We start from the raw sequence: 16,879 nt of genomic DNA, 5'->3' as shown, positions 1-16,879 counted from the left end.
AGCCTAGTACTTATTCTATCGGTCTCTTACTGCCGAACCGCTAAGTTACGGGGACATAAAGACACCAGCATCGGTTGTCAAGCGATGGTGGGGGGACAAACACAGACACACAAATACACATATATATATATATATATATACATATATACGACGGGCTTCTTTCAGTTTCCGTCTACCAAATCCACTCACAAGGCTTTGGTCGACCCGAGGCTATAGTAGAAGACACTTGCCCAAGGTGCCACGCAGTGGGACTGAACCTGGAACCATGTTCAATACTGTCATGCAGTACCTTACCCAAGTGTCTTTTATCATAATCTCGAACTAACTAAGGCTGTACAAGTAAAATTTGGTTGATGTAAGCTTTTTAGAACCCATCATATGAATTCATCCTTCTCTGTCTTTTCTCTTGCTATAATAATGGCCCCTGCTTCTCAGAGTTGGCTGCGCTCTGCATCAGCACACAGGAACGCTCAGCTCACTTATTTCTTCCAGCTCCCATAATCTCTGGTGTTTCCAACTCCACTTTCCCTCACACTAACCACTATTCCCAATCGTTCATCCCCTGAACATTATCCCACTGGAATCTCCTTCGCACTAATGTCTTCACTGAAAGTTTTCATCTACAACAGTTTCAAAGGAACATCAACAGTATCAATCTCACTGGTCTGAGAAGACCTGAAAGGGTCATGGGCTCTTCCCCTTCTTCCAGACTCAGCAAATAAAGAAAATAAAATAACATGAAATAAAATAAACAAGACAAGACAATGAAGAGATCTTAATAAAATATCAATTAATTTTAATTCATCAAAATTTGAATTTTGTACAATTTTATATAATTTTTATTTTGTTGTTTTCTTTAATACAAAAATCAGTGACAAAAAAAAAAAAATACTGATTGCCATCAGCATATCTTAAACACAGATGAATTAAACAGGATGTCTTTTACAATTACACCTCCAGTGTAATTATTGTTAATATGTAGCAATTACAAATGATTCAAAAGAAAGACCTTAAACACTGTGTACATTGCTTACAGTCAACTAACACAAGCCATAAATTGATACAAATCACGAGTCATCTAATAATCATCATTTATAATCAATAGATCAAAGTGAAGGAAAAAATAAATTACAATTACACTGAATTGGTAAAGTTATAAACATTCAATAAATTATATATATATATAGATATATATATATATATATATATACATTAATCAATGAAATTATACATACATTATAAATTAGAATTGCACATTTTATATCACTGTGAAAAAATAAATTAGACAGAAATATGTACATACATTCAGCATTATATACACAAACATGTAATATATAACCATATACATAACACTTACTGAAAATAAAATATATATAAATGCACATTATAAATATACACTTGGTTAAATTATATACACAAACATGTCCATGTATACAAGCTGCATTGCAAATGAATGTTTAACAAAAGCAAGTTGAAATAACTGACATCAATAAAATTAAATTATTTCATTAAATTCAAAAGTTAGTTAAATAAATTCTGAGTAAAAGTTGTGTGCCAGTAACATAAGCCTCTGTCATGTTTTGAGGGAAATTTTGTTTTAAACTTAAATTTTTTACATTTGTTAGGTTTGGTGGTGATATATTATAATGTATAAGGTTTAAATGATTTTGTAGAATTTTTATTTTCCCTTAAGTATGAAGAACAAGGTAATTTTCTTTTTGTCCTTTGTGCGACCCCATTGTTGCAAGATTTTTCATATGAATCTCTCATATTAACTCCTTAGTATTTAAACTGGCCAAAATGTTCTAATTGTTTTATGTTCAAACTTTACCCTATAATGTCATTTTAAAAATAAAAACAATCACATCATCAAAATCTCAAAGCTACAAGATTGTGCATGATCAATTCAAAAGAAGGTGAATAAATAAGTATTACATTTGACTGAGTAATTTGAATACTAAAGGGTTAAATATCTAAATATTGGAGAAGAGGTGTTGTTCACCCTTTTGATATATCAAACCCACCTGGGACCACCCCTGGTTCTGTGATATGAACTACCTGTTTTAACCCATTAGCATCTAAGCCAGTTGCATTCAGCCCAAATATTCCATGTTCGAACTGGCCTATAATGTCATTCTAAAAATAAATAATCATATGAAATCTTGAAGCTACATGATAATGTACAACTAACTCAAAACAATGTGAGTAAATAAGCATTACATTTGACAGAGTTAATTTGAATGTTAAAAGGTTGGAGTGATTCATATTAAAACCTCGCATCAAAATTTTATATTAAATAATGTTCTAAACGCCAGCTTAGGTTATTTTACTACATTTTTCATAATTTTGAAAATTAGTTGAAACAAAAGCAGTGAATTCCCAAGAAATATGGTTAACAAAAGGGTTTAAGATAAAGCAGTGGAAAAAGTGCCAGAAGTTTCCTTTTGCAATTGGTTAACCCTTTCCATATCAACCCATCCAAGACCATTCCTGTTTCTATGATACAATCTTCCTGCTTTTCAAAGTGATGTAAATGAAAACGTTCTGAAAAATTTTTTATGGTGATTCATGTTCTAAATTCATCTTTATTTCCAAAATTGATTGAAGCAAAGAGAGTGTATTTTAACAAAAATATGGTTACAAAATAGCAAAAAATCTGAAAAAAATCACCATCAAATATAGGTTTCGAATTTTGGCACAAGGCCAGCAATTTCAGAGTGGTGGGTAAGTCAACTGTATCAACCCGAGTGCTCAACTGGTACTTATTTTATTGGCCCCTGAAAGGATGAAAAGCAAAGTCAACCTCGGTGGAATTTGAACTCATAATGTTAAGACGGACAAAATGTGGCTAAGCATTTTGTCTGGCGTACTAATGATTCTGCCACCTCACTACCTTATCATCAGCAAATATTAACAAAAACTATTCCTTCATTTTCACTTTAAAAGCAAACATTGATTGTGAGGCATTGTTAGCTTTATGCTGTGGTATTAGTTGTTGTTGTTGTTTAACTTAATGTTAGTCTTCATTAAGCAAACCTTCAATGAAAAGGTCTTCCAGTCATGACCATTCCATGTTTGCATATCAAAATCTAAATTATCCAATTCTGACTTTTCTCTTTAAAGTGGTATGGCATAACTGGAGAGAAATTTGGCTGTTATTTCCAGCAGGTGGACCAAATGTGTAGATCAGACCTTTTAAACCCCTGTTTAACACTTGTGTCACATATGGTAAAGGGATGAGACCCTTTTTGGTTATGACCATGGGATTGCACCTAGAAAGTTTCCCTCCAATGCACAAGTCCGGGCAAGGTTGTTTATGGAAGACCAGTAGTCGCCATGCATACCAGCTTCCCCTCTCCATGCCACTGACGTTGTCCAAGGGAAAGGCAAAGACCGATACAGCTTGGTACCAATAACGCTACAATTCATTTCTACAGCTGAGTGAATTGGAGCAACATGAAATAAAGTGTCTTGCTCAAGAACACAACACACAGTCCAGTCCGGAAATTGAACTCACTACCTCATGATTGCTTCTGATATGACCCTATGGAAGAGGTGCCTGAGGATTTTATCCCCACAACCCCCTCTCAAGAACAGTCGGTGAAAACAATGGATGGATGAATGTAGCCATTTAACAAAATTAGGTAAACTGTTTCTTCTCTTTGCTCAGAGGATTTTGCTATTTCAGACCATATTCTACAGGAAGAACTGCAAAGGAATTAAATCTTTGTTGTCCCATTTGTCAAAAATCAGGAGCAGAAGAGGCAGTAGCCCCACCCCCACCAGCTGATGCAAAGAATATCCATCCTGAACATGTTAAACAATTTAACATCAATGTCAGCAGATAAAAATAAGGGTTCAAAAGGGACCAGAGGGAGGAGGCGGGGAGGGGGCTTTTGCTTTTGTGTTTGTTTTTTTAAAACTAGTCAAGAAAATTGAGATGATACCCATGGTCTTTCTATACTCTCCAAGACTGGTGAGATTGGGAATGTGATGCCTAATACCCAACCTGAATATCTGCAGGAAAAAACATGGTTGGTAAGAAAACAAAATATGGCTTGGATGATGTCAATCTTTAATCTTTAAGAATTTGGAATTTATAAAATTTCATTCTAACAAAAGAATTCATAGAGAGAACATATAGAAAATATTTTCAGTAAAATGTTTATTTCAGGAAATCAAAAAAAAAAAAATCCTTTCAAGATTATTTTTCAATTTATTGTAATACTTCGATGTTTATACTCCTTTGATGTCAAATTATTTTAATGGCATAAGCAAAAGATGTAGCACTTGGAAAATATCACTGGAATAAATTCCAAGGATTGATATGACACCATTTCGAGCGTGGCCGTTGCCAGTACCACCTGACTGGCCCTCATGCCAGTGGCACGTAAAAGCACCCACTACACTCTTGGAGTGGTTGGCATTAGGAAGAGCATCCAGCTGTAGAAACTCTGCCAAATCAGATTGGAGCCTGGTCCACCAGTCCTCAGTCAAATTGTCCAACCCATGCTAGCATGGAAAGCGGACATTAAACGACAATGATGATGATTGATATGACACCATAATTCCGACATTGTTTGAATTCAGGAATGATTTTTCCCCTTAAAAACATGGGTAGAATGGTATTTTTAAATTGTTATATTTATTTCTTTATGCATTCATTTTTTGGTACATTTTCTTACCTATTCATTGTAAGGGTAATTATTTTATTTTTTGCATCTGGATAATCTTTCTTCTGCCAATTGCTTAACCACAAAGTAGGAATGGAATCTATTTTGTCAATCAAGCACACTCAAAGAGGCTAAGTTAGGTGCGTTGCCCAGAGGATGGGGGAGCAGATGCACATTACAAGGGGTGTAGTAGTATGATTTGAGTTCACAATAACCAATCAACCAGAGAAATTTTTCCTAAATATAACATGGATACATTGTATGCATCTGGTTCCTTCCAACTCCCAATGCCACAACTTTTCTGCTCCTGTGACCTGTTTCCTTAACCCTTTAGCATTTAAACCGGTCATATCTGGCCAAAATATTCTACTTGCTATAGGTTCAGATTGGCCACATCTGACATCTCACACCTACTCTAGAATGTCATTTAGAAGATAAACAATGACATCATTAAAATCTCAAGTTTTACAAGATAATGCAGGATAAATTCAAAACAATGTGAATAAATAAGCATTACATTTGACAGAATAAACTGAAAGCTAAAGGGTTCAATGACACTTCTGAATTGGACTGCATTAGTATCACCAGACATATGACACAAACATTTTATAATCATTCACCATCTACCAAGTATCAAATGTCAACAGCCGTAACATGCAACATGGTAAATTTACAGAGAATTGGAAGGTAAGGGTTAAACCATCATCACTTGCCTATGACTGGTGATGTCATTATGTCAAAACATTTATGTAATGTAGTAAAGTCCATGACTTTATTAAAGTTTCTATGCCACAAACGAAAAGAGAAATACGATATGCCAAGCCTGTCTAAGACAGAAAATCAAAATTATCAGTGAAAAAAATTTCTCCCTCTTGTGTAAAATTTTTCTGGAGCAACTTCACTTTCTCCCTCTCATTGTATAAACAAAGATTTCTACCAAAATCTCTTTTCTCTTCTTTCACTATACATCCCCTTCTCTCTCACCCTTACACTTCACATCATCTACCTATTTCTCATTCATTTACAGTTTTATTATACTAAAATCCTAGTGTTTATGTCTGAATCAATCACATTGGCTTTGCCTGTTGTGAAGTGACAACAAAACATGCTGGCAATATCTCATCGGTGAAGATGAAAATGAGACTGTGAAGGTCTAGAAACTTTGATGAGAGAAATAGGAATTGTGTTATTTCAAACAGCAAGAAACACATTCAAAAAATTGAGAGAAAAAAGAAACATTGAAAAATATAAAACTAGACTAGCACCCACTACACTCTCGGAGTGGTTGGCGTTAGGAAGGGCATCCAGCTGTAGAAACTCTGCCAAATCAGATTGGAGCCTTGTGTAGCCATCTGGTTTCACCAGTCCTCAGTCAATTCGTCCAACTTATGCTAGCATGGAAAGTAGACGTTAAACGATGATGATGATGATGATGATTACTCTCCCCCTCCCCTTCTTTTATATATTTCCACTTATCACCTTGTAGTGGCTTAGTGGATAGGGTGGTGGACTCATAATTGTAAGATTATGGCTTTGATTCCTGGACTGGATGACACGTTGCTCCAGTCCACTCAGGTGGCAAAAACGAGTAACCCTGCAATGGACCAGCATCCCATCCAGGTGGGGAAATTTATATGCCATAAAACTGGGGAACTGGCCCTTATGAGTCAGCATGATTCTAGAAGGTAACTTTACTTTACTTTTTTACTTATCACCTTCTTCCTCCTCATCCAGTCCTATTTCTTCTCGCTTCTCTCCCAAACTGAGATTCACCATTGACCATATCTCCAGCTATGTTCACTTGTGTTCACTGCATTCACGTCTCTTCCCCCCCCCCATCTATAACCATCTATCATTCCCCTTTCACACTCTTAAAAACATACCACCCAGCCATCCTCAATTCTATGCCTATTTTCTTTTTAACCATTTATTGTATCCTGAGGCGTTAGGAAGGGCATTGGCGTTAGGAAGGGCATCCAGCTGTAGAAACTCTACCAAATCAGATTGGAGGCTGGTGATGCCATCCGGTTTCACCAGTCCTCAGTCAAATCGTCCAACCCATGCTAGCATGGAAAGCGGACGTTAAACGATGATGATGAGGAGGAGGATATATCCTGACACCTCATCCCCACCATCGTCTTCTCTCTTCTCCCAGCTGGGGCAACCATGTATCCCCTCTTCAGCAAGACACCTGTTTGTGTCCCTCTATCATACTTTAGCCTCTCAACTCCTGGCATAAAGTCACTGCCCTCAATACTACACTTCCATCGGTTATGGGGTCTTATCTAGTGAGCTAATCGGCAACCTCACGAGTGCCAATGGCAAAAGTACCCAGTACACTCTATAAAGTGGTTGGCAATAGGAAGGGCATCCAGCCATAGAAACCATGTCAAAGCAGATACTGGAGCTCAATGCAACCCTCTGAGTAGTCAGATCCTGTCAAACCATCCAAGCCATGCCAGCATGGGTGATGGAAGTTAAACAATGATGATGATGATGAAGATGATGATATTGCTGATATCACATGGCTCTGATGCGACAACTAGCTTTTAGTCACATTTTCATTTTATTTTAGTTATTTGTTTATAATAGCATGTCCAAGAAGTGGAGCCACACTAAGAACTTTCTGGTTGCAGCCAAAAATGTCAGTGTTGATATGAGTTATTGTGTAAAATTATTGAATTGTTCCAAGAGACAAGAACTTCAGATAATGGTGGTGGTGACAGCCGTGGTAGTGATAGTAGTAGTAGTAGTAGTAGTAATAGTAGTAGTAGTAGTAGTAGAGGATGTGATAAATAAGCAGATGGATGATTGGGCAGATAAAGAAACAAATTCAATGACTAATTGATTGACTGATTGATTGATTGATTGATTGATTGATTGATGTAGGAATATAGATCTAGAAGATATGTAAAAGATAGGCAAAGGGACACTGGAAGACAATCAGAGTAAATAAATATAGTGATAAAAATTAAAATATATTTTCTCCTTTGTTATTTAAAATATCAACGCAGATATATATTTGGTTTTGTTTTTTATCTTTGATTTTTCTTAATTCTTTCATCTCCACTGATTATTAAAAGTATCCATAATTCAGCACCAAACTGCGACATAAGACAATAAAATATCAAATAAATAGATAAATAAATATCTCTATGAGGACAAGGCTTCACAAATACAATGTTTAGCTCAGAACATTGTAATGTTATGTAGATGAGAAGTGAAACCACTCTCCCTGGATGGGACACCAGTAACTTCAGACTAAACTCCAACAGACTAGAGTTACAAATGTTTGATTAAAACACCTCTTACAAACAACACATCACAGCTTCTCGAAACTAACAGATAATATTAATCATGTACCACCTCCCTTCTTTCAGCTAAAACTCTTATCTATCATCAGGATCTCTGAGAAAAGCAAACCATCACATTGCAGTTAAAAAAGAAACAATAAAGAAACAACTCAATAACAAATAAATGTTTGAATAGTGACCATTAATCCCATTGTTCTTCGATACAAGGAACTTTGTAAGTACCGCCAATCAGTAAACTCCTGGAATAATCGTCTTCAGCATCACCATACTGGTCATCTTCATTCAAACTTTCATCTGAGCTGCTGCTGTAGTTGTTGCTTTCAAATTGTATCTTCTCCACCAGAACACTCTCGCCATCAGACGATAGCGTATAACCAGATGATAGCAAGAAATCTCTGCAAAAGAGAAGTAGTCTTACATTAGTTTGGACAACATTTTGTTTCCAATGAATTCAGAGTTAACATAATATAATAAAGTTAATGGGTGGCACATTGTGCGGGTGGCACATAAAATACACCATTTTGAGCGTGGCTGTTGCCAGTACCGCCTGACTGGCCTTCGTAGGATTTTCGAGTGAGATCGTTGCCAGTGCCCCTGGACTGGCTCTTGTGCAGGTGGAACATAACATACACCATCTTGAGCGTGGCCGTTGCCAGTACCGCCTGACTGGCCTTCGTGCGGGTGACACGTAAAAGCACCCACTACACTCTCTGAGTGGTTGGCGTTAGGAAGGGCATCCAGCCGTAGAAACTCTGCCAAATCAGACTGGAGCCTGGTGTAGCCATCTGGTTTCACCAGTCCTCAGTCAAATTGTCCAACCCATGTTAGCATGGAAAGCAGACGTTAAATGACGATGATGATGATGATGTAATATGACTGTTAACATTGCAACACTTTATATAGTTAACACAACAATTTATATAGTTAACATAATGTGACGGATGATGACAAGTGACCAAGACCTCTAGCATTATGCTGTTCTAGAGAAGAGTTGTCAAGCCAAGTGAAACCATAGTTGTGGCCGATACCAGTGTCACATAACTGGCATCTGTGCTGGTGGTATGTAAAACCCATGCTTTGAGTGGTCGGCATTAGGAAGGGCATCCAGCAGTAGAAATCATGCCAAATCAGACTGGAACTTAGTGCAGATCTCTGGCTCACCAGTTCCAGTCAAACCATATAACCCATGCCAGCATTGAAAGCAGACGCTAAATGATGATGATGACAGCAACAACTGACATAGTTAACATTACTCTTACTCTCTTTTACTCTTTTACTTGTTTCAGTCATTTGACTGCGGCCATGCTGGAGCACCGCCTTTAGTCGAGAAAATTGACCCCAGGACTTATTTTATCGATCTCTTTTGCCGAACCACTAAGTTACAGGGACATAAACACACCAGCATCGGTTGTCAAGCGATGTTGGGGGAACAAACACAGACACACAAACATATACACACACATACATATATATATATATATATATATACATATATACGATGGGCTTCTTTCAGTTTCCGTCTACCAAATCCACTCACAAGATGAAAGGCAAAGTTGACCTTGGCGGAATTTGAGCTCAGAATGTAGCGACGGGTGAAATACCACTAAGCATCTCGTCCAGCATGCTAACAATACTGATGGTTTCAAATTTTGGCAAAGGGCCATCAGTTTTTGAGGGGTGGAAGCTGACAAGAAGCTAAGCAGTGGCGGTGGCAACAACAACAACAACAACAACAACAACAACAAAGCGACACTGACCCTAAGGCTTTCCGATCTTTGCAGTTTTCCCATACACTGCTGTACAACATCAATTCACTGAGAGGAACTTTCACACTGTTGCTGTCATTGGTTTCTTCCAGTCCTCGTCCATCAAGTTCTTCAGGATGATCACCAAGAATGTTCCAGTCGCAGGCATACTTCCGAAGATAATATTTAACTGATTCCAAAAGAATATTCTGTTTGCTTTCTTCTGTTGTAAAGGGAAAATCTATTTTGGTGATCTGAGAATAAACAAAATGGAGAATATCTTCACTTTATGTAAACTTTTACATACTTATGGAATTGAACTCACAACCACACAATGTCCCTTCACATATACATACATACATACACAGACACACATACATACATATTCATATATAAACCTAACATACACATACATTTACATGGTAGCTGAACCTGCTAGCAACAACAGTCAAATCCCTTTTCTAAATCACACTCTACTTCATTAAATTAAATTAAAATAAAAGTAATTCATTACATAACATAGTTCTGTATACTACATCTGAAATATAAGATGAGATGGTCGTGGTTGGAGCTCTTGTGATCATAGATCAACCCAATCAATGTTAACTTCAGACTAAGTGGAGGCACATAGCTTAGTGGTTAGGGTGTTGGACTCATGATTATAAGATTGTGGTTTCAATTCCTGGACTTGGCGATGCTTTGTGTTTTTGAGCAAAACACTTCATTTCATGTTACTTCGGTCCACTCAGCTGACAAAAATGAGTAATCCTGTGAGGGACTGACAGTCCATCCAGGTGGCGAATCCATATGCCATGGAAATGGGCCCTTACTTGAGAAGGTAACTTCGGACTAAACAACAACAACAACAACAACATACATTTAATATTCCCAAAACGCAAGAATACTTACATATTTATAAACCTCTTGATGAAGATCTATGCTTGGTTTGCTTAAGAAGCCTTCTTCTCGTTTGAAAACAGCAATCTGACTACAGAAGCCCACATCTGGAACGAGGTCGGTCACTCCAACACCTGAGTATTCTACTTTGTAGCCAAAAGACGTACATATTTCATCTCCCCTGTAAAAAAAGATTGAGACAACATTAAAAAGTTACCCATCTTTAAATTTCTTCAAAGTCTGTAAAAGAAATTCACAAAATTCCAGCCAGCTAAACTGTTTGCTTCTATACTGCTAATATACAACATTGATTTGCTGACAACTACTTTCATACTGGTGCTGTCATTCATCTGTACTGTCATTGTCCACCAAGTTCTTCAAGAGTGTTCTGGTCACAGGAACTTTGGTTGACATGCATGTGCTCACACACACACACACACATGTATATTCATTCATGTTTCAGATATACCTATTTTTCTAACTGCTCCGTTCAAATATAAATACACAAATTTCTTTCACATAAGCAGAGACAATCTAACAGTGAAGCCATATGCACAGACACAAATTCACAGAGAAACAAAAATCATCGACACACCAGCAAAAAGACAACTGCACAATGCATTGCCCTGCATTCCTGTAATATAGCGTCAGAATTTCAGTAAAAACACTGACATCATTCAGCATTTGTAAATTCATTTCGCTATTACTTACTGATATTCACACATCATTTGTACTTAAATTTCACTACAACTTACTGATATTCCTTATCAAAAACATTTCTTGTTCCCTTAAGCTATTCTTCTATATGATATAGCTATTTTCCTTACATTACTGTGACATAGCGTCCAAATTTCATTTCACTTACTGACTTTTATTATCAAAAAAATGTCTCATAAAAAAAGACTGTCACAAAATGAACACCAAACAAATGCATGATGTGCATCAGAAAATGATGATGAGACATGCACATGGCTTGCAGATCAGTGACAGAGAAAGAAAGTTTGACGTGAATCTGAAACTGAACATCAACGAAATGCACAACTTGCAGATAGCAAACTAACAATGGCAGCTGAATGTGCAGCAGAAATCAAAGATGAAAGACATGCACAACCTGCAGCTTATCGTCTTCGAAAAGCATCACATCGTACGCAAGAAACAACACAAGACACTGCAAACAGACTTGCAGATAGCCAACAAAGAATGATATTGATCTTTCTTCTACTTCAATTATTATATGGTTTTTTCTTCCAAAAATACACACATACAGGAGGAGTAAATTATACATATAATAGTACATTCAATGTGGCTCCCAATAAACAGTAAAAAAAGTAATTGCCCGATCAACAACATGTTTTACTGCTAGTATCTGATAAAATGAGATGTCAGTGTTTTTATTTTTGCATAATTCAGATGACAGTTTATTCCCCGTACCCTGTATATATATATATACACACACACACACACACACACACATATGTGTGAGTCTTTGTGATAGTGTTTATCCCCACCCCCACTTGGTAAGTGTTGGTTTGTTTGCATTCCCTTAGCCTAGCAGTTCAGCAAAAGGAACCAACAGAACAAGTAGACATAAAACAATAGCACTTGGGTTGATTTGTTCGACTAAACCTTTGAAGGTGGTGCCCCAGCATGGCCACGGTCCAATAACCAAAACAAGTAAAAAACAAACAATAAACAAAAATAAGAACCATCTTTATCAAGCTAAGTGTATTCTAAGATAAAATTTGTGTATTTGAAAAGGAAAACCCCGGATCACATGATACAATTATTATAACCTCATCAGATGATGCAATAACAGAACATTGTGTTGGTTTCTAGTGTAAACCAGTGCTCCGTAAGTGTATGCTGTGGCACACTGGTGTGCCATGAGGCGGTGTTGGGTGTGCTACAGTGTAACCGGAATATAATATTTTTCCCTAGACTTTTAGTTGTATTTTTAGTTCAAGTGTACTACCGAATTTTGAAAAGAATACAAGTGTACTGTAAGTAAGAAAAGGTTGTGGAGCACTGGTGTAAACAACATTCCATGAAAAAGGATGATATTTTTCTGGTCAAACAAGATATTCAACCTTGAATTATTTGTTGCTAAAAGCTGTGAAAAAGACAAATTTCCCTGAAATTACTCCCGTCTTCATAAAAAATGTAAGCACTAAATCAAATTACATAATTTAGTTTCTTTCACTCTGTCAGATAAAAAAAAAAAGAAAAAAACAACAAATATATACTATGGTTGTGTGGGAAGAAGCTTGCTTCTCAGTCACGTGGTTTCAGGTTCAGTCTTAATGCGCAGCACCTTGGGCAATCATATTCTACTATAGTCATAGGCTGATCAAAACCTTGTGAGTGGATATTGTATATGAAAACTGAAAGAAGCCTGTTATATATTCTTCTTCTTCTTCTTCCTTGTGAGTGGATATTATATATAAAAACTGAAAGAAGCCTATTATATCTTCTTCTTCTTCTTCTTCCTTGTGTGTGGATATTGTATATGAAAACTGAAAGAAGCCTGTTATATCTTCTTCTTCTTCTCCTCCCCCTCCTTCATATCCTTCGATTCCTCCCCACTACATAATCTCTGCCCTATTTACTCATCCCACAGCCACACTTTTATTTTTTAAATTTATTTCCTCCTGATATAAACCAAAAGAAAAGACACACAATGTGACAGCAAGCCTTTGATGCAAGTCTGATGAAGTGCTTCCCAAATGTCTAAAACTGCAAACATTATTTTTTCACTTGTTTCAATCATTTGACTGCAGCCATGCTGGAGCATCACCTTTAGTCGAACAAATCAGCCCCAGGACTTATTCTTTGTAAGCCTAGTACTTATTGTATCGGTCTCTTTTGCCAAACTGCTAAGTTATGGGGACGTAAACACACCAACATCGGTTGTCAAGCAATGGTGGAGGGAACAAACACAGACACACATTGGATAATGAGGGCTTAGAGACACTGTGTCTGAAAAGCAATGAGATCATCACAAATAAAAATGCCTTTTATGGTAGGCTAGCAGAATAATGGTTAATGGTTAACTTGGAGTTAATCAATAAGAAAAACCAACTTACCAACTTTGGAATTCCGACATCGTCCACTCATATTTATGGTCCCAGTGCCTCATCTCACCAGCAGTCATTCCAAACACAACATTGAACTGAGAGTTAGGAGTGGTTACTACAACAAGCTTTGGCCTCAATTGGTTGAATACCGTGTTGCAACATTTCTTCAGGTCTTCAGGAATCAGATGTTCAATGCTGAGGTAGAGAAAAGTTTACCTTAATTTTTTATTGAGAAAATAATACAATTTATGTTTTCTTACAAGAGGCACAAAGTCCCAAATTTGGGAGAAGTGAATAGTGTAATCCATGAATTAAATCCTGAAAAGATGAAAGGCAAAGCTGATCTCAACAGGACTTCACCTCAGAACGTGAAAAGTCAGATCAAATATAGTAAGGCATTTTTGCTAGAAATGCTAATAATTCAGCCATATCGTTGTTGTTGGCACTCCATCGCTTACAACGTTGAGGGTTCCAGTTGATCCGATCAACGGAACAGCCTGCTCATGAAATTAACATGCAAGTGGCTGAGCACTCCACAGACACGTGTACCCTTAACATAGTTCTCGGGGATATTCAGCATGACACAGTGTGACAAGGCTGACCCTTTGAATTACAGGCACAACAGAAACAGGAAGCAAGAGTGAGAGAAAGTTGTGGTGAAAGAGTACAGCAGGGTTCGCCACCATCCCCTGCTGGAGCCTCGTGGAGCTTTAGGCGTTTTCGCTCAATAAACCACTGGGCCATTGCGCCTCCAGTCTGTGCAAGTGTAGCTGTGTGGAAAGAAGTTTGCTTCCCAGCAACATGATCCCAAGTTCCTACTGCATGGCAACTCGGCAAGTGTTTTCTACAATAGCCTCAAGCCAACTAAAGCCTTCTCAGTGGATTTGATAGATGGAAACTGAAGGAAGCCCATCATATACACGGGCGTGTGTATATGTGTGTGTGTGTGTCCTTCAACCACCACTAGACAACTGGTCTTTGCGTGTTTAAATCCCTGTAATACAGGGATAAAAACTGATAAAATAGGTACCAGGTTTTAAAAAAAAGTACTGGGGTCAATTCATTTGACTAAAAAATTCTTCAAGGTGGTGCCCCAGCATGGCCACAGTCTAATGACTGAAACAAGTAAAAGATGAAAAATAATTTGGGAGAAGACTACCAGCAGTATTTCAGGGGAAAATCCTTGCCTGAAAAGCTTGGTTTACTTCGTCACATGAGAAGTGCCTTCTCCCGATTTCCTTTCCTCCTACTTAAAAAAGGCATACACAGGTTAAGTCCATTCAGCCTTGCTACTCTCATCCGATATTCCTTAAAACAGATTAGAAAGCAGCATCTCCCTCTCTATCCTTGGTTTCCTCTTCAAGTGGTAATTAAAAATAATAATTGCTGCCACCTTCAGCAGAAAAATAGGAAGCAGAGAGAGAAAGCAAGAAAGTGAGTGAAATAGTGATAGAGAGAGAGAGAGAGTAATAGCATGTAAAAGAAGATAGATAAAGGAAGCAGAGAGATATAGAGAAAGAGGAATAGAGGAAAAGAGGTAGAGAGGAGGAGAGGACAGCTGGATGCTTGTGCTGTTACAAACCCTTCACTGTTTTACAAGAGACAAGAGGAGAGAGAGGGGGGGAAGAGAAAGTAGACTCACAGTTCAATCATGGTAATTGCATCGTAATTCTTCATGCGGCTATCATACTTGGTAACATCTCCTTCGTAGACATTTACAGTCAGCTGGACGGAGCGGGAGTAGTGCATGAGGCGTGGAGTGAGGCGGTGAAGATTGGCTACAAGTGTATTTCGGTCCAAATCCACAAGAGTCAACTGCTTCAAATTGGCAATTTGGCTGAACTGATCGATGACACGACATTCGGACGCACCAAAGTCAATACACTGCAATGACAAAGAGAGCCTATTTTAGAAGGTAAATTACTCTGAGATGTCTTCTACATGAAATAGCAACAGTTAAGTTAGTGTTAATTAAAGAATGTAATTAGAAATAATCCTGCAGTATTAATTATTCTGTACAGTAATATATCTTGCTGAGGAGTTCTAATAAGGTGAAAACATGTCTAAATTGTCTTTCATACAGATTTCTGTCTTGCAAGGTAGTGGGATAGATCTGTAGTGACGTCATTTTGAAGGTCTCCAGCATGCATGCGCAGGGTTGGAACCTTCTGGAAAGCCTGCCAAAAGGTCCCTGATGCGCATGCGCAGAAAACTAGCAGCAGCAGAGCTCTCTTGAATCTCAGACTCGAGATGCAGCCGCTGAACTATGCAGACGTGTCCTCAGCAGCTCTCTGTTCGCCTCTGCTGCTGACTGGTATTCGACCAGTTCCGTGTAGCTGGAGTTCTGTGAAGGCATTCTGAAGTCCACAGATATAAGAGAAAGGAAAATTGTCCAAAGGGTTTACTCCTAGCGTTTGACAGCAAGAGAGGGGAAACATTGAAAGGACATTTTGGAAATATTTCTAATCGTTCCTCAAAGGTAATTTTGGGGCCACTTTTAGTAAAGTATTGAAATAAGGGTATGTGCATGAACAACGAGACCCAGAAAGGTTCAAACACTATGGCCAAGTAGTTTCCTCTCTGCTCTTACTTGTTTCCATAACTTGTTTAGTGTTTTTTAAGTACACGCATCTTCAGACTCATATACACCACATGCATGTTCACACACAAACACACATGAACAAGGACACACAAACACACACACACATGAAGACATACACATACACATTCATTCATACATACAGACATACAACCTTCCCAACTTTTTAGACATATGGAGGACTACATCTGGCTATTTCTTTACCCACTAGTCACCCTCAATATGCATCTCATCTGTTTGTACCAATGTACTCTCCTCAGTTACATACTACAGTAGTTATATTATGAGTAAATTTGGTAGATGGAAACTGAAAGAAGCCCTTCATATATATCTATAAATATATATATATATATATAAGAAATATACAAGAAATAAGGGCAGGGAATCGTCAATTAATAATAGAATTAATAATTAACAATTTTGCCAAGTAGTTCAGTATGAAAAAAAACCTTTATCGGTAAGACCATTTATCATCATAAATATACAGCGATTAGCAATTGAGTTGCTTCTCCAACATACTGAAAATTTAGAAATAGCAGTCAAAGAACTACTGATTCTAAACTACAAATTTTTCTCT

General features: G+C 37.5%; 1 protein-coding gene across 2 annotated transcripts in view; it reads right to left on the bottom strand.

The window, feature by feature from the left end:
- Window positions 1-769: 769 nt before the first annotated feature.
- Window positions 770-16,879, bottom strand: part of LOC106872784 (small RNA 2'-O-methyltransferase) — a 50,368-nt gene continuing 34,258 nt past the window's right edge. For both annotated transcript variants that reach the window (XM_052975785.1, XM_014919887.2), the window contains exons 3-7: window positions 15,346-15,587; window positions 13,713-13,898; window positions 10,642-10,810; window positions 9,745-9,986; window positions 770-8,382 (exon numbers count right to left, since the gene is read on the bottom strand). In XM_052975785.1, the coding sequence (XP_052831745.1) occupies window positions 8,169-8,382; window positions 9,745-9,986; window positions 10,642-10,810; window positions 13,713-13,898; window positions 15,346-15,587 (1,053 nt within the window). In that variant the 3' untranslated portion in view covers window positions 770-8,168. The remainder of the gene's footprint in view (window positions 8,383-9,744; window positions 9,987-10,641; window positions 10,811-13,712; window positions 13,899-15,345; window positions 15,588-16,879) is intronic.

The sequence above is a fragment of the Octopus bimaculoides genome, chromosome 22 (genome assembly GCF_001194135.2).
Source record: "Octopus bimaculoides isolate UCB-OBI-ISO-001 chromosome 22, ASM119413v2, whole genome shotgun sequence".
NCBI lineage: Eukaryota > Metazoa > Mollusca > Cephalopoda > Octopoda > Octopodidae > Octopus > Octopus bimaculoides.
The sequence above is the reverse complement of the archived record's forward strand: the minus strand, read 5'-3'. Positions and strand labels throughout refer to the sequence as shown.